Below are 13,572 nucleotides of genomic sequence, written 5' to 3'. Positions count from 1 at the left end.
ATCGTAGGATTCCTGCTATTCTTAGTGACTTATGCTCTTGACTGACTTTACGTATATTCTTCGCCATACAAGCGCGACCCTAATTCTCATTCTGTAACCTAACGTTGCCTAATAATAATAAATTACCCTCCAATAGTATTTCTGTGTCAATGCCGTGTTCTTGTGGGTGTTCACCATCTATATTTGATGTACTGTCTGGCCAGTAATTAAAGTACATAACTAGCAGTGGTTTAATCTATCACAATCTTTAATACAGTCAGGGTTTTGTAACCCCTCAGTTACACACATCTAATTGGACAATGCGGCGGGAAAAAAGAGCCCTTAGGCACGAGGGTTATGTTTTAGGGGACAGGGTGCAGTTGTCAAGGTTGAATACGAAAATGCTAATATTTTGGGGGGAATGTAGTAATTAACTATCTTAACTATGTAATTACTGATTAAAAAAAAAAGCATTAAAACTATATTTTTATGTATTTAATTAAACGACCACCCAACTACGGCAAAATGTAACTAAACTTGGACGTTAACTAACGACACTGAAGACAACGTGTATTACATAACATTTGATACTTTTCAACAAAGTAAGCAACATTTCCCCCATTAGTGTGCATAGTTTGCATGACAGACAACATAACTCTTCTCAATTGAGGCATTTGTCTCAGAGACTCCCATGTTGAGTAGTGATTTATCTGTCTCCACAGCAGTAGAGATGTCTGGGACACACACACACACACACACACACACACACACACACACACACACACACACACACACACACACACACACACACACACACACACACACACACACACACACACACACACACACACACACACACACACACGCACACACACACACGCACACAAACACCCACTCAATCCATCTGGTGTCTGTCACAAGGAATGCATTGGCCACAAGCCTGAGTGTTGCTGCTCTGTCTGTCTGTGTGCGTCAATGGGGAGACGTGTGACATGATGACAATGTTTGTGTGTTACCTTGCCCCCCCCTGCCCCCCCCCCCCCCCCCCATTCGCCTCCAGGGGATCAAACCTGCCAGCTACAGTAAAGTCAGCGACCCAGAGATTAAGGAGATCATTGGGGAGTGCATCTGTCACCGATGGGAGGAGAGGTGAGTGTGGACCACCAGACCGTTTGACCTTGTCTGCAGGGCGGCGGTTAGCGACGCACAGTCCAGGCGGGGCCGGGGGCGATGATTCAACATGTTTATCTTTTTTTTTCTCAATGGGATCGCATCGTGATGAAATCGAGATATTGTGATACACGATGCTGTGCTGTAATAACAAGTACACCATTGATTTGAGGGAATATCGTTTGAAAATTGCAGTTTTGGTTTCATTATATATTGAGAAAAGTCCTGATCTCTTGAAAAAAGTCCTGGAAAGTCCATGATTACTGTTACATTGATTTTTTCCCATATGTTCCAGCCCTAGCCCCTAATGGAGACAACAACTATTGACAATTTGGAAAATGGATGCTTGCAAAGATGTCACAATGAAAGTCTTTCCTGTGCTCTTTCCTTGCAGCAGCAGCCCTCGAAGGGCACCTTGAAGCTGTACAATTCCTTCGTTATTCCAAAAAAATGCCAAAACTTTGACATCTTTAGTGCTTTACCTTGCTTTACCGTCTCCATTGTCAGCTAAATGCTAGCATCTGCAGCGACGTAATTCTCCCTCCTGCCAATCAACTGGTGCCTTTCGAGTGCCACCGCTGTAAGGAAGGAGTGCGGTAAAGACCTACGGTGAGATCCGGTTCAGCGTATGCTCCACAAAACAAAGATGGCAGCGTAGAGACGACTATGCAAGTGTGTGTCCAAATTGTCAACAGTGTTGTCAACAGTCAACAGCACAGTTGTCTCCATTAGGGGCCATGCCATCACTAACTTGAGGTATTTCTGCCAAATTCACAGAATCATCGATCAAATCAACGGACCGATTAGTCTAAAAAAAGTCCTACAACTCTTAGTCCACTAACTCTTAGCAGCAACACACGCTTGCGGGTGGGAGACCCCTGTGTATCTAGTATCAATCTGTTTCTAAAGGAGGAGGTCGCTCTGTTTCTTGTCACTACGGTATGACGTTGGCGCCTGTATTTGTCTCTGCTGCTGTTGATGTTTCTGTGTGTCGTGTGTCATTAATTCTTGGTGACACACTGACCTTTGTACAGCATGGTAGCTGTAGGTGTGTGTGTGTGTGTTCATGTGTGTGTCGCCCCCCCACCCTCAGATACTCCATCAAGGACCTCCTGAACCACGCCTTCTTCGCGGAGGACACCGGCGTGAGGGTGGAGCTGGCCGAGGAGGACGATGGGGAGAAATCGTCGATAGCCCTGAAGCTGTGGGTGGAGGATCCCAAGAAGCTGAAGGGGAAGTACAAGGACAGCGGAGCCATCGAGTTCACCTTTGACCTGGAGGAGGAGGAGCCAGAGGTTGTGGCCCAAGAGATGGTAAGCGGGCGTTTGGGAAAACGTGTATAAAAGCTTTCTCTCCGACGCTGATGGATCGTTGTGTCGACGCCGTACCGTGATGTTTTTCATAGTACCTCTTGGAAGGTTTTTACAAAAGACTTTAATGGTTTTATGTTGGATGATTATTGAGAATGGAAAGGGGGGTAAAGGTATTCGAAAGACTACTTGAAAGTGAATTTAATTTAGTGTTAAATTTTTATATTTAGAACACATCTTTACATTTTCTTGCCCTATTGGATATTATTTCAGCTTTTTAGATTGTATGATGAATCGTAACATATTTTTAGATTTGATTAAATTAGATGAGATTAAAATGTATTGTCATTATACAGCACAAGTACACTACAACAAAAAGAGGTTTGGCATCCAGCCAGAGTGCAAATGTAGCAGTAAAGTGCAACAGCAATATACAATGTACAGGTGATTAAACTGGGTATAAAATATATAAATTAGTGCTACTGAGTGTAGTGCTAATCAGAGGTATGTACAGAGTTGTAGTATAATATTAATATGTACAGTGATACAGGTGTACAGATGGTAGTATGGTAGTAGTCATACTGGCCAGCAGCATAACTAGTAAGAGTATATATGTACAGATATAGATATGTAAAAGGAGTTATGTGCAGGTAAATACAGACAGGTGTGGATAGATCATCATCATCATTATCATCATCATCATCATCATCATCATCATCATCATAATTTATTTATTCGTACATGGATTACCACAGTCCAACAGTATATATATATATGCGGTGAGAATAAATATTATTTTCGTAACATTTCAGTGTAGAACTACAATACTTGAACCTACTCTTACTTGAAAATACCTTTACACAAAATAGAATAATCATAATATTATTATACTGTAGCTCAGTTATCATGATAATATGATAATGGGGCCTCTCTGCTGAGCTTCACCCATAGTAAACAAGAAGATAATAATATTGCTACTATTGGATAATCTTCATGTAATTTGCGGTCATAGGGCTCGTTATTCAAACACATGACAGATGTTATGAACTGTGACATAACAAACCTTGCGAACTATGCAGTTTTGGCACAGACATTTGAATCTCATTGAAGTAAAAAAAAAAAAAAAGTGATGGTATATTTTCACAACTGAATCAACAAACCGCCCTCAGGGGAAAATTGGGTCCCTGGAAACTAGACAGCTACCTCAAAGGCAGGGACCGCAATTATATTTACATATTTATTATTCCAAGAAGTATCCTCTAGGCATAATATAATTTTAAGAATGACACATATGTTTTATAAACTTATTACAGAAAGCAATGTAAACAAATCCCCCACCCCCCCAACTGCATGATACATCTGTGAGCAGTGCATCTCTCTATTTTGAGCCTGTGGTTTCACATTGCTAGGTTATGAATCATGAAATAAATTCAGCCTTTTGATGTGATTTTAGGCCATATGGTGGTGGAGCTAATGAAAGGCTGCTCTGTCCTCGCGACCGGGCGGTGGCTGTCAGACATTCTGCTCGGCGACCTCCCTCTATTGACCTTGGCTTTTGCTGCACTGGCCACAGACTCCACTGCATGTCCCACAAAAAAACTCCCGTTAGCCGATTCCTATTGTACAGCTGGTACAGCCCCGATCTCGCTTAAAATATGTAAATAAAGTATGTATCAACCACAGGAATAATTTACATAATGTATGTTATGTTATAGCCATAAGTAATATATTTACATGTTGTATATATTATGGTTTGTATCGTTGAAAGTCCAAAGAAAAACAGCGCAATCAGGATTCAGGAGTGAAGACTATGATGATGGTTCGTTTTAACATAGATTTTAAGATAGAAAGTTAGTGTTTTAAGCGAGATCATGCTGCTCAAGACCGAGACACACTTCTCTGATCGCCTCGCCCCAACCCCAACCCTAACCCTAACCCTAACCTTAACCACACTGTTACCTTAGACTAACAACCTTAGCCCTAACCCTAACCTTAACCACACTGTTACCTTAAACTAACCCTAACCCTAACCTTAACCACACTGTTACCTTAGACTAACAACCTTAGCCCTAACCCTAACCTTAACCACACTGTTACCTTAAACTAACCATAACCTTAAACATAACCTTAAACATAACCTTAACCATAACCTTAACCATAACTTTAACCCTAACTTTCTATCATCATAGTATTGCTGCTATTTTGTATAATCTATAAAAAAAAATTTGATCACAAACAAAAATCATAGTATTGCTGTTAGTATCAGGGTGGGTGTCTTGGTCTAGTAGTGAGTGCATTCACCCCCCACCACAAACATTGTTCGGCTGACTCGATACAAAATGTAAATATATGACTTATTCATAATATAACATAGCATACATGATGTACCTTTTTCCTGTGGTTGCTACTTTTTATTTTATTTGTATCCACTTTTTCTCCTTATTTTCTATTTTTCTCCCATCCCAATTTCGCCTCGCCAATTCTCCCTTCAATTCTCCCCTCCCCTGTCTCGAACGTTGCTAGACTATGCCTCCCACTGGTCGGCTGCAGTGAGGACCAAGCCTTGCATCACGTGTCCCCTCCGGTACACGAGGAGGCAGCTGTCGCATCTTTTCACCTGTACAGCGCGATCTCTCAGTGGCGAGGAGTAACACGTGGGAGGCTCACGCTGCCCCCGATACTTCCTGATTCTGCTGTACAGGCGCATCAACCGACCTGTAGGAGTCGCTGTCCACAACGTCCAATCCCCACCCACCGACTTTCCCGCCCTCTAATACTGCCAATTGTATTAGTATGAACGACCAGCCAAGCCGGTAGCAACGCCGAGAGCTGGGCTCGATACCAGCATATCCTGCGTTAGTGGCGAGCGCCTTGCCCACTGCGCCACTTAGCCGCCCCCTTTATTTATGTTTTCTGATGAGACTATGTTGGCTGGTAATATGTTCCAGAACCCTCACTGGTATCATTGTAAACAGCACTTTCTACATTGGGAAACTTCCTCTGGGAGCTGCAGTAATTAGATCTCCAGTAACGTAGCCATGGTTCAATCAATATGCGTTGGTGACGGATTGTCTTGGCCAACGCAGTAGCACTAGCAACCAATCAACTCGTCTTCTGTCTAAAAGATCTATCGGTCCAGGAAAGGACATACTCCCATTGGTTGAGGAACAGGAACCGAACTGCAGAGAATATTGATCTACCCAATGATGTCTTTTTAAATTGCTTGTTCGTTGACTTAGTTCATATCTAGTCCCCTGTGAACATCCCTATAGGAAAATGAGCTAAAACCTATAGTATTCCTTTTTCTTCACACTGTAGATATTTACCACATACATAGGCCTACTGTAGTAATTTACATTATTCCTGTGATTTCTTCATATACACTACATTTACCACATACATACTGTAGTCATTGACATTATTCCTGTCTTTTTTTCATAGACACTATACATTTACCACAGAAATACTATAGTGATGCACTGATGCACCACAGTATTTCACCATAGAACCTTTCACAGTTTGTAAGCAACGGTGACGTTTTGGGAACAAAAACAGTTTTTTGGCCGTCTCCAGGGACAGTCTGGATGAAACCACATGACGTCCAGAACTTTCATCCAGAATGACCTTGGAGTCTCCCCCCACCGCAAAAGACGTGCGTGTGAGGTTCGGTTCTGGAAGCCAGAGTTTTGCCTATAAGATGACGCTGACGCCAAAGTACTATAGTATTCCTGTGGATTTACCATAAAAATGCTACATTTCTATACTGCCCTGCAGAAGCTAACCACAGTGACTACGCAAACAGTGGAACTGAGAAAAATGGCTTTAAAGTTCTTGACTATCCATTGATTTTTGTAGTTACTGCAAGTAGTTAGAGCAAGATTGAACTCTGAAACATTAAATTTTTACATTTACATTTAGTCATTTAGCTGACGCTTTTATCCAAAGCGACTTACAAGTTCTGTACGACAAGTCATCAGGAAGGGCACAACTCTATCAGCTGAGTAACAATGTTAGTGTTGAGTGCTACAGTTGTCACAAGATAAAACAGATATTGAGAAGTAAAATTTCACTTATAACTCAACTTTGAAAAATGGTTTAGTTACTGTGGTTAGCTTCTGCAGGGCGGTGTTTACAGTTGTACTCTAGTTATTCTCTGTCTGTCCTTGTGTCGTGTACTGTAGGTGGACTCTGGGTTCTTCCTGGACAGCGATGTGAAGGTCGTGGGGAAGTCGATCCGGGACCGCGTGGCTCTCATTAAATGGAGGAGGGAGCGGAGGGTCCCGTCGGGAGGCGAGGAGGCAGCTGTGAAGAAGACCCAGCAGAGCCTGCTTCAGGTGCCCGGCGTCCCCCAGGGAACCATACCGGGCACCGCAGACTCTGAAGAGCCAGAGGTCGACCAGCACACCCTACTCTGTACCGTACCTGTCACCACCACCCTCACCTCCACCACATGTGAGACACACACACACGCACGCACGCACGCACGCACGCACACACGCACGCATGCACGCACGCACGCACGCATACACACACACACACACACACACACACACACACACACACACACACACACATACACATACACATGCGCACTCACATACACACACAGACACACACGTACACACACATGCACAGAAATGCGTCACGCATTGTGAAAACTGATTGGTCACCTTGTGACAGTAATATACCTAATAAATAATCCAGATGATAGAACCCACCCTGACATTATGACCAGGAAGGACATTACAACACATCAGTGTGTGGTGTGTGTGTGTGTGTGTGTGTGTGTGTGTGTGTGTGTGTGTGTGTGTGTGTGTGGGGGGGGGGTATTTTGGTTGTTGTTGAGAGGAGAGAGAGAGAGAGAGAGAGAGAGAGAGAGAGAGAGAGAGAGAGAGAGAGAGAGAGAGAGAGAGAGAGAGACTACTGCAGGTTGTGAATAATACCTGTGTCAGCTCTGAGTCATCATCCACCAGCCTTTGAATTGTAATGAGGCAATCTATCTATCTATCTATCTATCTATCTATCTATCTATCTATCTATCTATCTATCTATCTATCTGTCTGTCTGTCTGTCTGTCTGTCTGTCTGTCTGTCTGTCTGTCTGTCTGTGTCTGTCTGTCTGTCTGTCTGTCTGTCTGTCTGTTGTCTGTCTGTCTGTCTGTCTGTCTGTCTGTGTCTGTCTGTCTGTCTGTCTGTCTGTCTGTCTGTCTGTCTGTCTGTCTGTCTGTCTCCTCTCCTCCTCTCCTTACCTCTCCTCTGTACATGGTGTCTGGTTTAGACATAATGTTTTCCTCCTGTTCCCTGTCATTACAGCCGACAGCGGCATGGGCTGCACCATGTTATTAGATGATCTCAGCAGCCAACAGAATGCTCCCTACCAGTCTCTCCCAGAGCCCATCTCCACGGCTCAGATGGTCTACAGCCCCCCTGCGCAGCCCGGGCCTCAGCTGCACCAGGGGGCCACACAGCTCCACCAGGGGGCCTACCAGCAGCCTGCCGGTCAGCTCCACCAGGGGGCCTACCAGCAACCTGCAGCACCTGTACACCCGGCGTCTTATCTGGCTAAAACCGTGAGTTCACAACTGGATTATTTCTCTTGTTATTTACTAGCTGATGTGTTCACACTGCGAGTAGCTTGGGAGATGAGTCACCCGACATGCATTAATTTTCCATTTCCTATGTTGACCACAGTTGCCTCTCTGTGAGCCACAGGTGAACGTTTGGGGGACGTTGGTCCTAGTCCTAGCATAGCTACTGTATCTGTACTACCCCAACCAATCAGCTCCTGTAGCTCAAATTGGCCACCAAACATGGCAATGTGGTTGTCATCATCATCATCATCATTTATTTATTCGTACGCAAGAGCTACTCTCCCAGTCGAACCTTCTCTCACCTCTCTCACTTTTCTCTTTTAAATGTTTTACACCAGGAATCCTTTGAAATAACAAAATAAATGTGTTTTCTCTCGACAAAACGGCACCTGAGCAGTGCCACTCCAGTGAGCCCTTTGAGAGTCCTCTCACCCCTGGGGGAGCGGCGCCTCTTAGGCACGGCTGCGCCTCCTCGCTTGAGATGTTATGTTGTTGTAGGACGCACTCTCCCAGTAAGACACCGGGTCCCACTTGCCGGCTCTCCGGGGGACAAGGCTCACCTGGGGGTCCCGCCACGTCACCGTCTCCTCGCTCGCCACAGCCGTGTCACCGTCACCAGCTTTCCCGTCGCCCCGCTCTCCTTTCCCTGCCGTTACAGCGTCCGCCCCTGCTCGCCCAGCAGCCCCCGCACCACCACCAGCACCACCGTCACCACTGCAAAGCCTGTGTGGCGCTCCTCCTGGGGGACAGAACGGAGGCCGGGGGCTCCCTGGGACACCAACACATGCCCCCTCTCCCCTCATCCCCCCAACGCGCTGCAGTCTGTAAGCCGCCGTGCCCAGTGTCTCCTCTCCTGTCTTCGGCCAGGCCGGTTTCCTCGTCCTCCCTCTTGGCCCCGCCCTCTCTCTTTTCTTCGGCCGCTCCTTCCCCGGCGACGTCGCCCTCGTGCCTGGCCCCGCCCTCCCCGCTAGCCCTGTCCCCCCGGGGCTCGTACGAGAACAGACACCTCACTCTTCTCGACCAGTGTCTCCACCACATCGTCGGCCGCAAGACCCGCTCCCCCGCGGTCTCAGAATGGGGGTCGAACGACTGTCCTGGTGCACACGGCCGTGGAGAGGTGAGGGCTGCCGGGCCTACTGGCCAGGGTCACAGCCTGGAGGTGCCCGTCTTCTTTAGCCCGAATCTGGACAGGAACCAGCTGGTGCTATCACCACCTGACAGCGGGGGCAGACCGGGTCCCACGGTAGGTTAGAGAAGGAGGCTTATGGCCAGCCATAGCAGCAGCCTACTGGATCTGCAACAGACCTGGGGTCAAATAGTACTTCGCAAATAATTCCTGATGTTTTGTTTTTTAACTACTTGGATGCACCTGGATGGGCGGAGTTTAACGGATCTGGACAATTCAATTAGTGTCGGCTAGCTGTCAATCGCACAATTAGAAATTGTCTGAATTTTATGGCACTTATACTGTATGTAAATATTCTCATATCTCACCCATCTGGTTGTCGAAGGAGATTAAAACATGTAGAAAGAAGTATTTCCAAATCCTACTGAACCCAGGTCTGATGCGCTGTGGGGCGCGGGGGCGCTCTCCTCTCCGCACTCCGCCACCTGCTTCGCTCTGCTTCTTCTCCGTGATGGAAAAAGAAAACACTAAATGATAAGTCAGAACCTCCTGCTTTAATCCACAATAAAGAATATCCCCCCGAGATCCCTGAGTGTGTGATTTATACCAGCAGGGATTATAAAAGGTGAAATAGTGGTATAATAGTGGTATCGTGGTGGTCAGGTGGATGCAAGACTAACACTGTAGACGCCTTTATTTCTGCAGCTTCTCTGATGTAGCCATGGCAACCGCTGATAACGAATAACTTTGATCGTTGAGTATTCTCGCTGCCTAAACACGCTGAACATTTAATCCTCCCCCTTCACTCCTCGTGTCATTGTGATCTCTATTTCATTACAGAGTGGTGTAGCATTGTCAGTTACTGTACGTCGTCCTATCATCATACGCTTTCTGTCTGTCGTCCAGCCCACTGCGATCCTGATCCAGCCTCCCCAGACGGCCTCTGCGCCCGCCACACCGGGCCCATCTGCGCACCAGAGCAGACAGGCAGGACAGAGCTTCCCAGCCGCAGCCGCTGCCGTACAGATAACCGCCCAACTAAGTCAGGAGGTATGTAACCTTCTTACTGTCTTATACTATCACGCACTCTTCCTACTATACTAATATGTCTTTACTACTATGCACTCAACACTGTTTGATGAACATTGTTACTCAGCTGAAAGTGTCGTACCCTTCCTGCTGACTTGCCGTACAGAACTTGTAAGTCGCTTTGGATAAAAGCGTTCAGTTAAATGACTAAATGTAAATGTAAATGTATGTCTGTCCAGTGTGATCCGAAGAAAGTGGCTCGGGAGGCTCCTAATTGCCCCTTGCAGGGTTGCCTCTGCCATCGGTGTGTGAATGTGTGAGTGAATGGGTGAAATGTGAAGAACGAATTGTAAAGCGCTTTGGATAAAAGAGCTATATAAATGCACCATTTACCATTTACAAAATATATAGAGGCTCTCTGGACGCAAATATGTATTTATTTACATAGTGAAAAAGGTGATTAAGTGACTAGGGGTGACCATTTCGGTCCTCAGACCATTCTGTCTACTACTTCCATGTTTTCCATGTTAGCACCAAGGAAACTATAAAAGAAGGAAGGGTCATCACGTCAGAATACCAGCGCTCTATGCTCTGCTTGGTGTCAGACGTTGGTCCCAGTTCTACTGAAGCCCATAATACAATTCTAAATATACCAGCTATCTGAGGAAGTATACATCAACCAATATATCAAACGTTAGCTAGTCAACAGTGCAACAAATTGCCGATGACTCTGACATCCGAGGTAATAACTTGTTTAAATGGTCATAAACGAGGAGACGGCTGATCCCATTCAACTCAATGACGCTGAACTGACACACAGACACAGACAACTCTGTTGTATATGTGCCTCGCTCGTTATACAATGACAATAAACTAAATTGAATTGATCGTTTTCACACTTGGCACCAATGTGCGTTCACACGCTACACAGTGACATGATGACCGTTCCTTCTTTTATAGTTTCCTTGGTTAGCACTAAATAGGCAACAAATCAGCGGTTGCCAATAGGAATGAGGCTGATGAGAGGCAAGGAGTGCCACCAATCAGCCACTTAGCCATATACATAATCCATATTGAAGTATACATAATTAATACAGGATTTGGAATACATCCAACATAGTTACATCATCTGCTCAGAAGAAAGATTATCATGGCAGACATCATATACTGTACATACAGAACATAAATACTTATCATAATAGACAGCTACCTGTACATAAGTATACAAGATGACTCAGACACAAGGAGGGCCCAGCTTAGGGATGGGTACCTTTCACATTTGAACCGATACGGTACCGGTACCGGTACCTGTGAATCGATACCGGTACCCAACGGTACCTTTTTTCTGTACTTTAGTGTCAAAAAATATCCAAACTTCAAATAACTACAATTTCGACCGTTTTCGGCTTACCATTGCTCCGACTGCTTTGTTGTTGAATCAAGTGAAATCCTAGGTAAGCATATATTGTGCGTGTGAACGTTGACAAGAAAAGAAAAAAGTAAAAAAAAAAAGAAAAAAAAAATCTGTATCTCACTTGAATTGATACTCGGTAGTACCGACGTGTTTCGGTTCGGTACCTTAAAAGTACAGAATTCGGTACCCATCCCTAGCCCAGCTACAGTGTGAGACCCTGGAGAAAGATTGTGAAGGGGTTAAAAGAAACTAGAGACACAGTTCTTCATCGAGATGCCTGTTTGCCAGGCTCTGGCTTCCTCTGTTGATACACATAATACAGGAATAATGTGGAAGTAATTGGTACACTTTTCTACCCTGCTCATAGATGCCTAATGGTGTTAATATAAGGAATTTTTTGGCACTTAAATGAAACGACTTTGCCATCACCAATAACACTGTAAAATAGGAATAATAATTTTTGAATGGCTATTAAGACAAGTACAACAGTTTGCATTCTGAAGTGGCAAATTGTGGGAGACACTCGACATTGACAGCCAAGTATGATCCTTCTCCAAAGATACTGATAGGCCAGCAGAATTAGTGTTAAGTTAGGATGTACCAATGATTTAACTGGACCCGATGTTGTCGGGGAAGTTGGATGCAGCCTCGCAGTAGCTACTATCTACTAGCTGCAGAAATGTTGACCGGATCAGAGACACAAATCTCCTCCTGGTTTAGGGTCAGAGCACAGAACTAACGTAGCCTACACAAACAAACAAAAAATACAGCGCTTTTAATTGGTTCCACACCAATCAGAACAGCTAGCACCCACGTGATTGGCACATTTTGCAGTTGCATATCACCACCAGTAGATGTCAGTAAAGGATCACATTTCACTCTTACTTGAATGTATTGTTTCCGCTTTTTGCATTCACTCGAAATTGCTATTTTACAATCACGGAATTGAATTCATCTTGGAATTTGAGATTTTTTACCGTGGAGTCCTGGGGGGACTGAATTATGTTGTTATAGACCAGTGGGGAGTCACCTGTTTTAAGACCTGCCTGGTTCCAGATAAACAGAGGAACCCAAACCCTCAGGCTTGTGGAGTAACGGAATATAGTAACGGCATTACGTAATAATCAGGATACAACATCTTTACTGTATTCCAATTGAGGTTATCCAAAAGTAACTCAAATTAACCAAATTCCATTACTTTAATATTTTGATACCTAGAGTAAGTTACTGAATACATTTTTCAACAGGAAATTGTAATGGAAGACATGTATAAAGCAACCCTGCCAACCCTGGAGTTTCTCATGGTAGCGGGTTTATATGGTTCCACTTATTCACTTATTCGGGCATTTGACGGGAGCGGAGTTGAGTAATAATTGTATTAAGATTCAAATGTTTACATCATGCTTGGCTCACAGTATGGCTGCTTACAGCATTCTTGAGAACCGCAATATGGCTGCTTGCAGTGTTCATCTAATCCACTTCACACTAGACTCTGTACTCCTCTGGGTCCTCAGCAACACACGTGCCAAGTGTGAAGTCAATCAGATGAACGTTTATCAGGGACAGACAGACAGAGATTCCCTCCTTTATAGTTAGATTGTGGAAACTGATATATGATGACAGATTTACGTTACAGTGTTGAAATGCAAATATGAACTTTATATATTGATAGTTTATCACGTTAGATTCAAGGGTCGGAACAAGATTGAAATTGGTGTCGGTTTTGTGCGTGAGAATCAGAAAGTTGACTTGTTACCATGGCAAAGACTATTTACTATTATGTACTATGCTACTATGTCTATACTACTATGTACTATGTACTATGCTACTATACCTATACTACTACCTACTACTATGCTACTATGTCTATACTACTATGGGCTCAGAGTGTAACACTCTAGTGTTCGACACTGTTTGACAAATAATGCCACTGACCCTTGGCTCCCAGAGATGC

General features: G+C 44.5%; 1 protein-coding gene across 3 annotated transcripts in view; it reads left to right on the top strand.

The window, feature by feature from the left end:
- Positions 1-13,572, top strand: part of LOC311230941 (serine/threonine-protein kinase WNK2-like) — a 76,444-nt gene that overhangs the window by 15,724 nt on the left and 47,148 nt on the right. For 2 of the 3 annotated variants that reach the window (XM_084317394.1, XM_084317393.1), the window contains exons 5-10: positions 1,040-1,128; positions 2,243-2,462; positions 6,641-6,911; positions 7,772-8,028; positions 8,447-9,292; positions 10,082-10,225. In XM_084317394.1, coding sequence (XP_084173520.1) covers positions 1,040-1,128; positions 2,243-2,462; positions 6,641-6,911; positions 7,772-8,028; positions 8,447-9,292; positions 10,082-10,225 — 1,827 coding nt within the window. The remainder of the gene's footprint in view (positions 1-1,039; positions 1,129-2,242; positions 2,463-6,640; positions 6,912-7,771; positions 8,029-8,446; positions 9,293-10,081; positions 10,226-13,572) is intronic. The other variant, XM_084317395.1, reaches the window with a different exon arrangement.

The sequence above is a fragment of the Notolepis coatsorum genome, assembly GCF_963971535.1.
Source record: "Notolepis coatsorum genome assembly, chromosome: 6".
NCBI classification, from domain to species: domain Eukaryota; kingdom Metazoa; phylum Chordata; class Actinopteri; order Aulopiformes; family Paralepididae; genus Notolepis; species Notolepis coatsorum.
This window is presented reverse-complemented; position numbering and strand designations above follow the sequence as displayed.